General features: G+C 34.0%; 1 protein-coding gene across 2 annotated transcripts in view; it reads left to right on the top strand.

The window, feature by feature from the left end:
- The window catches only part of SPATA16 (spermatogenesis associated 16), a 224,994-nt gene that overhangs the window by 63,405 nt on the left and 144,286 nt on the right, over positions 1 to 17,303 (top strand). For both annotated transcript variants that reach the window (XM_029939862.1, XM_029939861.1), the window contains exon 3: positions 13,509 to 13,654. In XM_029939862.1, coding sequence (XP_029795722.1) covers positions 13,509 to 13,654 — 146 coding nt within the window. The remainder of the gene's footprint in view (positions 1 to 13,508; positions 13,655 to 17,303) is intronic.

The following is a 17,303-nucleotide window of genomic DNA, read 5'->3' on the forward strand; positions in this document are numbered from 1 at the left end:
TAACATGAATATAAACTGGAAAAGAAATAAATCTTCAGTTTATTAAGACCAATGGTCCCACAAAATCCCATTATTATCAAATGTTTTCAAAATATTAATTTTTAATTTACTGTTATTCAGCAAAAGAGAAAGAAGAATAGACCAGAAAATCCCCTGCTTAGAAAATTGGCCCACCACTTTCCCTGCTACCTGCCTAGGCCTTCATCGCTGGGCCCCAGATGGGGACCCCTGTGACCTTGACAAAAACTGTGCTCCTTTTCTCCCGATAGCACCTCCACCATCTGTTCCTTTTCTTATTTATATGCACTATCTAGTCCTTCTCTCCATTTCTACATGTTCTAGCCTCCTCTGCTTCTTGAATTAGTCAACTTTCTGTCTATAAAATGGGTGATACTAAGAATTAAGTGATTCATAAAAGTGTCTTACCAGGTTGTTCAATAAATGTTGACCTGTCTCTCCTTTTTCCTGCCTGTCTTCCCTATCCTACTCTTTACTTAATGGTAGTCCAGTGAGATATAGACATAAATATAGATATGTATTGCTGAATATATGAATATGAATGAAGTAGTAATGAATAAAACAGCAGTGCTAATTTAGTTAAGCTGCTGGGATTCACACTGGTCCTTCTAGGATTTGATTGTGACTAACATTAATGGCCAGTTGAGGAGCACACTATTTAAGAACACAGGGTCTCGGTAAGACAGCAGATCTGGATTTGAATCCTACCTCTAGAACTTACTGTCTGATAAGTTAGTATACTCTCTTAAACCTAATTTTCTCATCTGAAAATTGGAAGTAATAAGATACCATGTATAAAGGAAAATATTTAATGGGACACTATGTATAAAGATCTTAGTACAATGCTAAACATATAACCAGCACTCAATAAATGCTAGCTATTATAATTATTGTGCAAGAGCTGAGTTTTTATGTAATAATATGTTTATAATATAAACAACTACCTTAAAACAAGCATGTTATTAACTATATTTTAAAATCACTACATTTATGAGCTGAAATGCAGGGGCAAGAATGAAGGAAGATTTATTGTATTAATGCATTTCACTCCTACCATGTTTCTGCCCTTCTTTACACATCAGATAGCTGGAGTTTAGGGGTATTCCTGGAAAAAAAATCTGAAGGTTAATGTGTATCATCTACATGCTCCAGAGCATAAGCATATTGCTGGCTGATCAGATCAAGGTGAAACACAGTGGAATAAACTTACTCTGGCCACACCTCTATTTTAAAGACTACCTGCGGGTGGGGGGTACTGAAGCACAGCTATTTTAACAAATAGGAGTAGGAGTGATTAATTACTTTCTACTGTCATTCAACAGCTTGTCACCCAGGGAGTAACCTCATTTCTCCAATTCCCATAAATTTAATAGAGGTCACATAGTGGCCTACTTGGCTGAAAAGCATTGCTCCTGAAACCCTGATGGTACTTTTAAGTCTGCTGATGTGTGAACATAATTCTCTGCGTTTCTTAGCCCCACACACTCTGTCTCTCCCAGAGAGACACTTTAGTAGATCTATGTGGCACCATGTGGAAAGTTACAAGTGATGAGCTCTCTGATTCATTCCTCTTTCATGTAATAAGATGATAGAAAATTTAAAACCAATGGGTGTTATTCTATAGTGTAGAGTTTCTTTCCACTCTTCTATAGGAGTATAAAAAGATATTTATTGATATGTAAAATTATTAGTAATGAGACCCTTGTAATGAACATTTGATTTGGTATCTAAAAGGAATTTTAAAGATCTCATTTAAAAATTTTCAGGTTAAGATGGTAGTTAGCTGTTGTGCCTAATTCTTTGCCCTCATGATGCAAAGATGAAGAGATTTCTACAAAGCAAAATAACTGCAAAGATGTGCCAGACACTAGGTGGATATTTCAAAAAAACAAAAGAAAGAACAGAAGATAAAAAGTGGATTTTTGTCTTTATCTATTGTATTCCCAACTCCGAGACACAGGAGCTTTTGTACCTAGAATGCTAGTAGTCCCCAACTTTATTCAAGGACTCATTTGGGGGACTCTCAGTGTTATTTCATCCTCTAATTCCACTATTGGTACCTCTCTCTTTTTTTTTTAACTCCCTTTAACATTTGAGAAATGGAAATTGACAAGCAGTAATTTATTTCACCCTGAGATATGAAGTTGATGAGAAGAGATGATCAAAGAGCAGTGAACTCTGGAACAGTGAATTCTGTGAGGTTAACTCTGGAGGTTAAATTTGGTTTTAATTTGTTTTCCCTCCCAGTTCTCCTGGGAAGGACAATTCTATGTGTAAGTTCTAACAGCACCACAGTGAACCACAAAGACAACTAAGAAGAAACCACCAACAAATCTCAAGCAAACATTTGACTTGGACCAGTCTCTTATACAAATCCAGGCCTTTGGAAATATTGTACATGGTAGGAAAGAAAAGGAAGCATTAAACTCAGGTGGAATCCAGAAAACACATTTTCAAAAAAAAAAAATCATTGGAAGTTGCAATGAGAAAGTCTACCCAATGTCTTAACAGAAGTGCTAGGTACTAAAATTAAAAAATATATAGTGGATAGAATAATTTAGGACAATGAGACTAATGTAGAGGAAGGAGAACATCCCATTAAAAAAAATAAGTACTGATGAATGGAAAAAGAAAATGTATTTTATATGTACAATGGAATATTACTTGTCAATCAAAAAGAAAAAAATCTTGCCATTTGCAACATTGTGAATGGAACTGGGATGTATTATGCTAAGTTAAATAGGCCGGTCAGAAAAGACATCATATGATTTCACTCGTATAAGAAATTTAAGAAACAAAAGATGAACATAGCGAAAGGGAAGGAAAAATAAGATAAAAACAGAGAGGGAGACAAACCATAAGAGACTCTTAAACATAGAGAACAAACTGAGGGTTGATGGAGGGAGATGGGTGGGGGGATGGGCTCCATGGGTGATGACCATTAAGGCAGGCACTTGTCATGATGAACACTGGGTGTTATATATAAGTGATGAATCACTAAATTCTATTCTTGAAATTAATACCTCACCATATGTTAACTGACTTGAATCTAAAAATAAACATATTAATTAATTAATTAAAATAAAAGAATTTTTAAAAATCAGTTCTAGCCTCTGCTACTAACTGGGCAAATCATTAGAGCTCTTTCAGCATAGGTTTTACTACCTGTCAAATGAGACAAATTATTTAATCTACTTCGTGGAGATACTAAGAAGTTGTATCCTTTTTTTTGTGTGTCTTTTTTTCATTTTATTTAAATTCAAGTTAGTTAACATATAGTGTGATGATTTCAGGAGGAGAATTTAGTGATTCATCACTTACATAGAACACCCAGTGCTCATCCCAGTGAGTGCCCTCCCTCCTTAATGCCCATCACCTGTTGATCCCTTCCCCCCACCCAACACCCCTCCAGCACCCCTCAGTTTGTTCTCTGTATTTAGGAGTCTCTTAAGGTTTGTCTCACTGTTTTTATCTTATTTTTTCTTCCTTTCCCCTGTGCTCCTCTGTTTTGCTTCTTTTTTTTTTAACCCCTCTAAATGAATGTCTTTATTATTTTATTTCTACATTTAAAAAACATAGCAATAGCATTCCATGAACAAAGGAAAATGAACAAACTTCTCAATTCAAAATTTAAAAACTTTGTTAACCAAACTCCAGCCAATATTTGTTCTGTCAGTTATCAGCAAAGTCATATCGGTTAAGTTTGTGTTTTTAAAAAATATTTATTTATTTATTTTGAGAGAGAGAAAATCTAAGCAGTGTATGTAAAGCCCAGTGTGGGCCTCGATCTCACCAACTGGGAGATCATGACTTGAGCTGAAACCAAGACTTGAATGTCTAACCAACTGAGCCACCCAGGTGCCCCATCACATGGGCTAAGTTAAGAAAAAACAAACAACTGATTTTCTCGTGAATGATGATAATGATAGTAACACAAACACCAATAGTAATAAACAAGAACCATCTTACAGAATTTTGGAGATGATTAATGATATCAGCAGTAGCTATGTCTGTAGGCATTGTAATGAAGTCTTGCATTTAATTATCACTAATGTATCAGAATGGCTAAAGATGAGGGGACTTTGGGTTTAGTAATACCTCTGATCTATCCTGGTTTTGCTAATTTTTACTTGTCTGATTTGGGCCAAGTGATTTGACTTGCTTATCGATTTTTTCACCAGCACAAAGGGAATAATATGCACACTGAGGGTAACTGTAAGGATTAAGTGAGACAATGTAAATAACATGAACATGGTACATAGCACAATACTAAGTATTATTATTATTACTATTGGAAAAATTAGAGTTTTTTAGTAGGTATAATTGTCACTGTTTACATATTAGGAAGTTGAAGCCCAGATAATTAAATATCTTTCTTAGATTATATAGACATTGAGAAATACAGCTGGGACTCAAGTTTCTCTGACTCCAAAGACTGTAGTTAATTCAAGCAGGTGGGGTAGGAGTAGGGAGAGAAGAGAAAAACAAGGAAGAGAGAATAGTACTGTTTTGCTTCTTAAAGTCCATATATGAGTAAAATCATTTGATATTTATCTTTCTCTGCTTGACTTATTTTGCTTAGCATATTACATTCCAGTTCCAACCATGTTGTTGTAAATGGCAAGATTTCATTCTTTCTGATTGCCAAATAATATTCCATTGTGTATATATACCATATCTTTTTTTATCCATTGATCAGTTGATGGACATTTGGGCTCTTTCCATACTTTGGCTATTGTTTTTTTTTTTAATAGTTTATTGTCAAATTGGTTTCCATACAACACCCAGTGCTCTGCCCCACAAGTGCCCTCCTCCATCACCACCATCTCTTTTCCCCCTTCCCCCTTCCCCTTCAACCCTCAGTTCATTTTCAGTATTCAATAGTCTCTCAAGTTTTGCATCCCCCTCTCTCCCTAACTCTCTTTCCCTCTTCCCCTCCCCCTGGTCCTCCATTAGTTTTCTCCTGTTCTCCTGTTAGACCTATGAGTGCAAACATATGGTATCTGTCCTTCTCTACCTGACTTATTTTGCTTAGCATGACACCTTCGAGGTCCATCCGCTTTCCTACAAATGGCCAGATTTCATTCTTTCAGAAGTTGTATCCTTTAAAACTTTACCACTTACTTTGCTTAGTTACTTGTAAGACTAAACCTTTTTTACATTTTTGTTAGTCATTTATATTTCATTATTGATGGATTCTCTACTCAGATCCTTTACCATTTGGTCTTCTAAGTTCTCACTTTTTTTCTTGTTAATTATGAGCTCAGTCAGGAAGCCTGGTGTTTTGAAGTGTTCTCCATTTTTTTCCCATTCTACAGATTTGAACTACTTCAGAGAACTGCTTCTATGCCAATGTGGTAACTCTTTCAAGACACAGATGTTACAACTGCACAAGTGCAGGGGCGAGAGATTCTTTTTTGGTACATGGAACAAGTGTGTGTCTGAAAATAAAGCCAATCTAAAAGTTGTGGATTGATACTTTATTAAATACAGTAAAAATCAATTACCGGGAAAAAATGAAGTAAAAATAAGACAAAAATACAAAACCTACTTTTTTAGTATGCAATTCAACAGATGAAATATTTCTTTGTTGAATTGGTATAAAAGTTTCTGAATATTTACTCTTTCTTTCCTATTTCATCATAAATCAGTAGCTCGTGGAATAACATTGTGTAGCATTAGTGTGGTGACTAAAGGCACAGAGTGTAGGGCCAGACATCTAGGTAAAAATCCCATTTACTAAGTCTGTAGCCTTAATAGATCACTTAAACTCTCTGAACTTCACTTTCCTCATCTGTGAAATGAGTTCTATGGACTGAATGTTTATATCTACCCCTCACCCACAATTCATATGTTGCAGCCTAATCCCCAATATGATGGTATTAGGAGGTGAGCCTTTGGGGGTGATTTGGTTATGAGGGTACAGCCCTCATGAATAAGATTAGTGTCCTTATAGAAGAGGCCCCAATGAGCTCTCTGGCTATCCGCCATTCTGTCATGTGAGGTTACAATGAGAAGTCAGCAGTCTATAATCTGAAAGAGGGCCTCAACAGAACTCCACCATACAAGTAGAACTCCACCATACAAGCATACTGTGAGAGCTAACTATTAGATTTTTAAGCCACCCAGTCTATAGTATTTTATTATAGCATCCTAAACTAAGACAATGGACACACAAAAAGTTCTTCATTTTGTGATTATTAAATGGGGTAATAGAGAACACTTAGGGCATTGCTTTTAGTTATTTAAGCACTATTTGAATGCTTTCATTTGTTATCACTAGTATTCCTTTTATAAAAAGAAGTAGAATTTAATAATGGAGAAAATAAAGCCAATGTTATAGCAGTCAATCTTGAGACTCTCCGAAAATGGAGAGGTAAAAGAAATTAGAAAACCTAAAGAGTAAAGATATAAGAAGCAACTTAAGAATTACTTTCTTAAGAAAGGCAACACAGCAGTTGGAATGAGACCAACAATCGAAGATGTAACTGAAGAAAAGTTTTATAAGTTAAAAAAAACTGAATACAGAAACACAAAGAACATACCTCTTTCCAGGTAAAAGTAGATGAGAATAGAATACTCTGAACTCATGATAGCAATATTTTAAATTATAAGAAGATAGAAAAAATACAACATACTTGAGGAAAAGGAAGAAATTTCAATACAGGAAGTTTTTAAAAATTACGTCTGGTTTCATTTTTTAAAAAGTGCTATGCTTTTTCTTCTCTGCCTGCTAAATACAAGAATATAAATGGAGAACTATGTATTTACAGAGAAATGGTTATGTGTCAAGAAATGTATATTCAGCCGTGTTAATTTGCATGTGTAATGTTAACAAAAATACATTCTCAGCTGTGCACTAGCTCAGAAAAGTTACCATTCACATAACCCCTCTTGAAAAAATTACTTGGAAAAAAATTACTTGGAAGTGGGTGCTAGCAAACTGAGAGATGATTAAGAAAAAAAATAAATAATGAACTCATCATACAAAGAACTTGCCAACTTCCCTCTGTGATTCTTATCACTAAACACAACCCTCATCTCATGGCAAATATCCTCAGAGAAGAGACCACAATGATGACAATGTGGGAGACTGATGCATTCTTTCACAGTAGCTTCTGAATAAAACCTCAGAGCAAACCTCATTATGAGTTTTATTCCTCATTGTAGGAATCAGTCTATAATTTGACACAGAAAAAATAAGCCCTATAGAAAAGTCCTATCGATACGATTTATCTTCCCAAACCCCAGTTACACATGATTATAATTGTGCAAAAAGAAGGCAGGGGAGGGAAAAATGAAAGACACATAAATACTACCATGATAAGTCATTAGTTAAAGTTTACTTTGAGATAATTGTGCATTTGTATGCAGTCGTAAGAAATAGTTCAGAGAGCCTATGTATTCTATATGCAGTTTCTGTCAATGGTAAGATCTTGCAAAATATAGTACAGTATCACCACCAGAATATCAGAATTGATACAATCTACCGTTCTTAAGATTTCTCTAGTTTTACATGTACTCATGTGTGTGTTTTGTGTGTACTTAGTTCTATGCAGTTTTAAGATTTGCAAGATGCATGTGTTCACCCACCAAAGTCAGGATATAATGCTGTTCTATTAGCCTTTAATAACTACAACACCCCTCCTATCACTTAACAACGAATCCCTCACAATCATTAATCTGTTCTCTTTTCCTATAATTTTGCCATATAATAGTGCAGTATGTCACCCTTTGGGGTTGGCTTTTTTCATTCAGCGTAATTCTCTAGTAATTAATTAAAGTTGTTTTATGTATCACTCTTTTTCCTTCTTATTGCAAGTTAGTATCCATCCATTCATTATAGTAGTGTCCCATCATATGGATGTACATCATTTAGTTTAATCATTCACCCACTGAAGGACATCTAGATTACTTTCAGTTTGGGGCTGTTAGGAATTAAGTTCTATACAAATTCATGTATGGATTTCTGTGTGAACATTCATTTCTCTAGGACAAGTGCCCACAAGTGCAATTGTTGAGCTGTATAGTAGTTGCATGTTTAGTTTATTAAGAAACTGCCATATTAGGGGCGCCTGGGTGGCTCAGTTGGTTAAGGTTCAGTCTCTTGGTTTCAGCTCAGGTCATGATCTCACAGTTCGTGGGATTGAACCCCATATCAGGCTCTGCACTGAAAGCGGAAAGCCAGCTTGGGATTCTCTTATCTCCCTCTCTCTCTCTGCCCCTCCCCTACTCATGCACATGTGCACATTCTCTCTCTCTCTCTCTCTCTCTCTCTCTCTCTAAAAAAAAAAATGAAAAAAATTTTTAAAGGAAAAAAGAAACTGCCATATTGGCATTTCAAATAGCTGTACCATTTTACATTTCTGTCAACAGAGTGTGAGTGATCTCATTTCTCTGCTTTCTCAGCTTTTGGTATCATTACTATTTTTTAATTTTATCCATTGTGTAATTATAATTTTCAGTTTTAATTTGCAGTTCTTTAATGATTAATGATGGTGAACAGTAAGCTGTCAAACGTCTTTTTATGTCATCTGTATGTCCTTTTGGTGAAATGTCTGTTCATGTCTTTTGCCCACTTTCAAAGTGGATTATTTTTTTCATTTTTACTGATGAGTTTTGATTCTATTATGGTCAGAAAATATATATTCTGAATGATTTCAGTATTTTCAATAATGTTGAGTTTTGTGTTATGCTGCAGAATATAGTCTATATAGGTGACTTTTACATGGATGCTTAAGAAAATGGGTATTCTGCTGTTATTAGGTGGAACATTTTGTACATTTGTGTCAATTACATCCTGTTAGTTGATTGTGTTGTTCAGGTCTCTGAGTCCTTGGTGACTTTCTTTAAAGTATTTTTATTATTTGCTTAGACAGGGATATTGAAATACCCAACTATATTTTGTACATGAGTATATTATAAATATGTTTTGGGTTTTTTTAATTGACAACATATAAAAAGAAACAAAGCATATAAAAAAGGGTGCAAAACTTATATATAACATATAATTTAGCATGATAAAAAACATGAAAATTATAGACAGGAAGCACCAAAACAAATTTTTCACTTTTTTTTTAATAATTGAGATATAATTGGCATACAATATTATATTAGTTTCAGGTGATTTTGATTTCAGGTGATATAATGACATGATATTTTTATATGTTGTAAAATGATCACCACAGTAAGTCTAGTTAATATCCATCACCAGACATAGTTACAGAATTTTATTCCTGTGATGAGAAATTTTAAGATTTAATTTCTTCACAACTGTCATATATACAATAATATCACTATTGTCACCATGCTGTACTTTACACCTTCATCAGGTTATTTATTTTATAACTAGAAGTTTGTACCATGTGATTTTTTTTTAGCCATTTGCCCACCCCCTGACTCCCACATCTGACAACCACTAATCTGTTCTCTGTATATATTTTACCTTGGTTTTGGCTATTTTTGTTGTTCAATTTTTTGTGATTTTGTGATTTTGAGATTTCACATACAAGGGAGACCATACAATTTTTGTCTTTGTCTGCCTTACTTCTTTCACTTACTATAATGCCCTCAAGATTTATCCACGTTGGCAAAATTTTACTTTTTTTTATGGCTTTCATTTTAAAGCTTTCAGCTTTTCATCACTGAATATGTTAGCTGTCATATATGGCCTTTACTATGTTGAGGTACATTTCTACATACTCACTTTCTTGAGTTTTTATCATATATGGATGTTGAATTTTGTCAAATATCTTTTCTGGATCTATTAAGATGGTAATATGGCATTGTGTATGTATATTGTATGTATATATACAATGGAATATTACTCAGTAATCAAAAAGAATGAAATCTTGCCATTTGCAACTACGTGGATGGAACTAAAGGGTATTATGCTAGGCAAAATTAGTCAGAGAAAGACAAATATCATATAACTTCACTCATGTGAGGACTTTCAGATACAAATGAACATAAGGGAAGGGAAGCAAAAATCATATAAAAACAGGAGGGGGACAAAACATGAGACTCTTTAATATAGGGAATAGAGGGTTGCTGGAGGAGTTGTGGGGGGGAGCAGCTAAATGGGTAAGAGGCATTAAGGAATCTACTCCTGAAATTATTGTTGCACCATGTGCTAACTAACTTCAATGTAATGTATACAAAATAAATAAATTATAGAAAGTAAAAGAAAGACATAAATAAATAAATAAATAGTATATTTTAGTCTTCCTTTGGAAAAAAAATTAAAACCTAATAGTAATTTTTCCCAGCTCAAAGTCTCCTCACTGATGTATTATCAGATAGTTTTTATTGTTATGTTCATGACATTTCACCAAAGACTTACATGTGTAATTTTAGGCAAATATTAGTTGAACAATGTCACCTTTCCTACATTCAGACAAACTCATACCACATTAAAGTTTTTTATCTACTAAAGAATTAAAGTCTGTAGAAATGTCTGCATAGAAATTTAAAAATTCAGTAAAATATCTGGAATTTTTAAACAATACTGATGACAATGTTTTGTCTACACTTACCTATAATTCTTTATACCTTTAATTTCAGCATGTTTGATGACAATTTGCCTAATTGCAAGGCTTATTTCAAATATGTCTAAAGGTTGATCATTTTCATTCTTTTTCTGGCCTTCAGTTTTATAGAAATAGAGAATACTACAGTTGATAGAAGATCAGGCCTTTAATAGTCTGAAGGTCTATTTTTTGCCAGGTGAGATCTGAATGTCCTTATGGAGGTTATCTCCTAACTACTCCTAACTACTCCCTGAACCGCCCACACATTCATCCCACAAAAAGTTTGCCTGAGGGGCACTGGGTGGCTGTCAGTTAAGCCTCTGACTCTAGATTTCAGCTCAGGTCCAGATTTTACAGTCCAGAGATAGAGCTCTGCCTCAGGCTCCTTGCTGGGTGTGGAGCCTGCTTGAGATTTCTCTGTCTCTGTCTCTGTCTCTGTCTCTGTCTCTCTCTCTCTCTCTCACTCCTTCTGCCCCTCCTACCCCACACACTCTCCACTCTCTCAAAAAAAAGTTGCCTGAGAAAGGAGGCTTCTCTGCTCCGTCACATCAGAGAGGGACACAGCCAGGAAGGAGCAAAACCAGCACACAATGAGTGGTTAGTTTGCTCATTGTTTTATTTGTGTAAGATTTAATGTGAGGAATTCAGGATTTGGGTATTTGAGACATGAAAAAAGTGATTTAATTTAGAAGATAAAGTTAATGAAGAAGGTCTCGAATTTTAATGCTTTGATTTACTAACAAATAAAACTACACAATTTTTACTTATTTCATTTTCTAATGATTTGGGCTTTATGAAGATCTGTTCCATTCAAAAATCTTTTTATTTTCCTGGAAAAATTGTCTGTTTAGGTATTTCTAGATCCTGAAGGATCAGATTGGTAGAAGAGGGGAGATACTATCCCAAGCTGCTACATTCAAATTGCAGTGCTTTCTTGAAGTATAGCTAAAGATGTGTTCACAACCACCTTGGCATTTGTGAGGGTCAGGCTCAGTAGTCACTAAATCAGTGTCAAATGTTTTGTCTCTTTTATTAACCAATTAATCAGGTGATCTTTATAAAACATCCAAACTAAGGTCATACACAAATAATCTTTCCTTTTTTTTCCTCTGAAATAATTGAGGAAAAAAGTTTTATAATATGTACTTTGAGAATCCTTTTAAGAACATAAGTAAAATTTGACTGTTTTCTAAAAGATAATTTGAAGGAAAGACCCTTATATTTGATGATGTATACATAGTTTTTACAGGAAAAGGGATAATAGCATATATGTCTAACAAGCTCTTATAATAAGATTATCATGTCAATGGAAATAGGCAAGAAATTTTAAAAGTAGGACTTTACACAGAGCTAAAACCAGCCAAAATTCATTTTATGGTTTTTTTTTTAATTTTTATTTATATGGGGTGTGGGGGAGGACGAGAGAGAGAGAGAGAGAGTCAGGGGCAGAAGGTAAGAGGAGAGACAGAGAATGTTAAGCAGGCTACATGCTCAGTGTGGAGCCCAGTGTGGGACTCCATCTCGTGACTCTAGGACATGACCTGAGCCAAAATCAATAGTCTCACTCTCAAGTGACTGAACCACAATCAGGGACCCAAAACTCACTTGAAAAAGACCTATCTAATGCAAATTAAAATGTAAAGGTGGCAATATATGTCTGGTATTAGTATTAGATTCAATATTTATTGACCAAATAAATGAAGCAACAGTTTTCACCCATCAAATTGGAAAAAACTTTTAAATGATATGAATTCTCACAGTTGACAGGATATCCAGACAAAAAATAATAGTATCTGGCAACTACTGATTCAAACTAGTGATATTAAATATCTAGATTTTAGATTTTATTTTAGCTTATAGCTTTTGTATAAAATTAAGATAAATATATTTTAGAACAGAATATAACCATTCTCAAACCAATTGCACTTTAAAAAATAGTTGACAATAATGTTAATGTAAATGATAAGCCAATATTGGCTTAACCTATAAAAGAAAAATTAAACTATAACATTTAAACAAACAGGATTTAGAATATAAGAAATTCTATATTAAGGTATATAAAAATAGATATGAATTCCAAATATCCTATCCTTCATGAGAAAATTTTACACAACATATGGTCAGATGGAAATGGAAAAAAGGAAAAAAGCAGATATTCTGAATAAGGTCACTAAACAGAAAGTGGGATTTCTTCTTCCCCATTAGCCTTCCTTCCAAAGAACAGTAGAAAACTCTGAAGGGGGAAAAAAGTGCCAGTCTACCCCTGTCATATTATTGACACTTCTTAATGTTTGGGGTTCTCCTAAAATATTAATTATTTTCTTCATCAACAGTTTATCTATGGTGCCCAGAAACCACTGACTTCCTGGAATTTTTATTAAGAATTCCACATTCTTGCCATGTTTTTCAGAAACTGTGGCCTCTGCCAATAAATTCTAATAAATTTTCACTTCTTTTCTTTCAGTAACATCTTAGAGAATATGATTCAGGCTCAAATTAATCACCGATCATGTTAATGGTTCCTAGGAGTTTACTTCCGATACCCCTTATTATATTAAATCAAACCTGATAGTGTGCTAGATCATTGCTCTGTTGGGTTTTCATAAAAGTACTGGTACTTAATATGATTTATACCTGGTTTTCTGCTAATATCTTTGCTTATTGTATGCTTTATTTTAAAAATAGATACTCTTAGCAAATGGCATCCTCTTAAAATATATCATTCTTTTAAAATATCTTACAGGAAGCATTTTATGGTAAAATGTGTTACTTATTTTATATTATAGTCACATAATAGTGAACAGGAACAATTTATTTAATTTATAATCAAAAATTAATATTTAACTGGTAGTTAGGAAAAAGTATGCATACATATATGTGCTTTGCTTATATAAAAGATCAATTATATGCCAAGATTATTAGGAAATTTAAAGATGGTTGGGTTTTTTTTTTCTTTTTAAGCTTTGCAGCAAAGGGGCAGCTCTGGGAGAACGATTTGAAGCATCTGCTGAAAATATAGCAAGTGTGGCAAGTTTCATTGAGACAAAGCTTGTTACATGCTATCTACGCATGAGGAAACCCGACCTTGCCCTGAATCATGCACACAGGTAAGATGAAGTATTAATAACTGCAAGCAAATGCTGTTCATTCAGAGAGAAGGCACTATGTGAGCTTGTATTATCAACCCCCATTTCATTTAAATTTAAAGACAAATCAAAAAACATTTCTTTAGTACTTGATTTATGTTAAACTAGATAGAAATGGCAAAAGGCATCTCAAACCCTAATGTTAAACTAGATAGAAATGGCAAAAGGCATCTCAAACCCTAATGGACAAAATAAACACATAAATGACTACTCATAATGCAGGAGTGAATAAGGTAAGGGATGAGAAGGATTTTCAAAAATGCACAAGATATGGAGAATGGTGAAAGGAAATTCAAACTGTAAACCATAATCAGACTTGATAGTGCATGGCTTATTTGATGATAGGATGTCTGATTCAAAGGATGCTTTGCAAGAGAAGGTGTGACAGCTCTCCAAAGGTGTGAAACACTTTTTATTATTGTTCTTAAAGGTTTCTTTTTGTATTTCTATCCTTCAGAACTCTATATCGTATCTTATGGCTTCCCAGAAGCCCCCAGGCCTCTTTTTCTTCTGAAAACATGAGCCTCTCATATGTCCTATTTCCTAAATGCCCTGCTCTTACCATGGGTAATAGTCAGTTTAATATACAACAAAGATAAAGTGATTATTTACACCTTTCAAATAACTGATTCCTTAGAATTATGATGCCTCCTCCCTTCTTTGCCTAACTTTCAGCAATTTACCTAGAACTTTTTGTCTTGTCTATTCTTTGATCTCACACATTCTGCACTCCTTTTGGATACAAATAACAAAACCAATATCAGCACCAAAAGATAATGACTGTTTGGTTAAAAACCACTAGGAAACCTAACTATCAGTTATATTAGGTATATATATGTCCCGTCTTGTGAGTGGGAGATATGCCAGCATGGGAAACATTTTTTACAGCTCTACATTCATGAGGATTTAAAAGATCTACCCCAATATTCCTCACAGTCATAAGGAAATGTCAAGTGTGTAAGATTACGTTTGCCGTCAAGGACCTGCAGACAACAAAATTGCTTTGAAATTCACAAGATAACCTGCTTGAAAGAAATTTCCCCACTTAAGTACTACAGAACCTAAAGGCAGAGTCTCTGACACCAAAAGAAAATTCAACCCAATACTTTCTGGAAACATTTTATGTAGTCACAGTTTTCAAACCCAATATTGGGACATACAGTCTGATAAATAATTTTATTCCACTTCCATTTGAAAGGATCAGTATTGGAAATGTAACATATATTTCACCATGTCAAAATATTGGAATTCCTGGGCTACTTGGGTAACTTATAATCACAATAGGAAAAATATTTGAAATTGGAACTGACCCAGAAAATCTATAGGCATATGTAAACAATAATAAATGGAGATTCATAGAAAGTAATTATTTATCATCTTCTCCATAGTTTTCACCACACATAAAGAAGGCCACCAGCATGGCCAACATTTTAAGAAAAATACCTTCTGGATATCAGAATGGATTTGATGGATTTTTAAATGATTTTTTTAAAGTTTATTTATTTTTGAGGGAGAGAGAGAGAGAAAAGAAGAGAGAGAGTGTGTGTGAGCCAGGGAAGGGCAGAGAGAGATGGAGACACAGAATCTGAAGCAGGCTCCAGTCTTGAACTGTCAGCACAGAGCCCAATGCAAGGCATGAACCCACGACCTGTGAGATCATGACCTGAGTCGAAGTCAGAAGCTTAACTGACAGAGCACCCCTAAATCATTTTCAATAAAATAAAAGAATTCCAAATGCCATGATCACATCAAAACTCAACTCAGTGTTATAAAAATAAGTGATGAACATAAATTTAAAATTGCACTATAATCCAAATATAAGAAACAACAAAATGCTACAGGTCCAATAATAATGCAGAGATAAACTTTAAAGTTTCAGTGTTCAGATTTAGCAATTTTTGTTTTAAAACTAAGAGTGCTCTTTCAAGACTTGAAAATTGCCAAGGATATTTAATCATGAATAGTAAAATGATGTTACCAATTACATTCGGATTAACTTTTATCTTTTTTTCTATAATAAAATAACTTTTGCTTCTGTTTCTAAGTTGAACATTGAGTAAGAAATGCCCATCAATAAAGGTTAAACAGTCAATTCATATAATTAATAATGCACCAAGTGAAATAAATCATTTCACTGGGCTTGTCATACATGCAGTCGAGTGCATATGATTCTAATGCTAAAGTGTTTTTAAAGATTTCAGATTTAGGGGCACCTGGGTGGCTCAGTCAGTTAAGCATCCGGCTCCAGCTCAGGTCATGATCTCATGGTTTGTGGGTTTGAGCCCCGCATCGGGCTCTGTGCTGACAGCTAGCTCAGAGCCTGGAGCCTACTTTGGATTCTGTGTCACCCTCTCTCTCTGACCCTCCCGTGCTCACGCTGTCTCTGTCTCTCTCTCAAAAATAAATAAAAAACATTAGATAAAAAATAAAGATCTCAGATTTTAAAACACACTCTGATATATAATCAATAAATATATTTCTCAAAATTAATTAATCAGAATTCTCAATCTATAAATAGCTTACAATCATTAGTTATACAATGAATGCAGAACTTTGCTTTTGTATTATTACCACACTGTGATGGTTGATACTAATCATGAATCAAAATTAAAATACTCCTTTTTTGCATTTATTTGCATTTGCTAAAGCATTCTTTCTTTAATTTTATGTAAATTTGAGTTCTGCTGCATATCTTTAGGAGATTTGTTAGCACAAAAATTAGCTTAAAATCCATCATGTAGTTTTGCTTCTGATAAAACTAAGTGCATATTGTTTTGTCATGTGGAAGACTACAAGAAACATAACTTTATGGTTTTATGCTCAACAAGGAGACATTTTGAAATTAATCAGCTGTGTATTGTTATTTAAAATATAAAAATAAGTGATATAAAGGCTCTAGAAACAATTATTAACATTTTTTTTCCTAATAACATGTTCAAAGTGGCAGATATGCATATCATGGCTTTTTTACTAATTTACCAAAAGCAATGCCTAGATTAACCAAACACATCAATTCTGTGCTTACCTCATCAGATTAGTGCCATTATTTATCAGGAAGTGTTTTGAATATTCCTAAAATTGATTTTACTCTCCTTAAGAGTAGAAATCCTGCTATAACCTTTTTCTATCATATAATTATATTTTGGTGTATATTATTGTAAAGATTTTAATGATGCATGCCACTTTTTTGCATGTTTCTCAGCTATAGATTATGGTTTGTTTTTGTTGCAGAATTTTGCTGCCACAAGTAGCAAACCAGATGAAATCTACACTACCAAATATATGAAAAAGATCCTATTTACAATTTTTTATAATGGTGGCATCTATATTCATTCATTCATTCATTCAACAAATAGTAATTGAGTGCCCAACAATACCCTGTGCTCTGCAAGAGTGGAAGCAATTATAAACAGAAGATGTATAGTATTTATCACATTAGAAGAAATGTCAAAGTGTGAAAAACAAATAAATATTAACAAATATGTGAGAAAAAACTATGTGATAAATGCTATGAAGGAAGTAAACATAACTTCATGTTGCAGAGGCAGTATAGTATATTGAATCAAAGAAGAGTCTGGAATCTGACTGCCTAGGTTAAAATTCTGACTCC

This window comes from Suricata suricatta, chromosome 5 (assembly GCF_006229205.1).
Source record: "Suricata suricatta isolate VVHF042 chromosome 5, meerkat_22Aug2017_6uvM2_HiC, whole genome shotgun sequence".
Taxonomy (NCBI): domain Eukaryota; kingdom Metazoa; phylum Chordata; class Mammalia; order Carnivora; family Herpestidae; genus Suricata; species Suricata suricatta.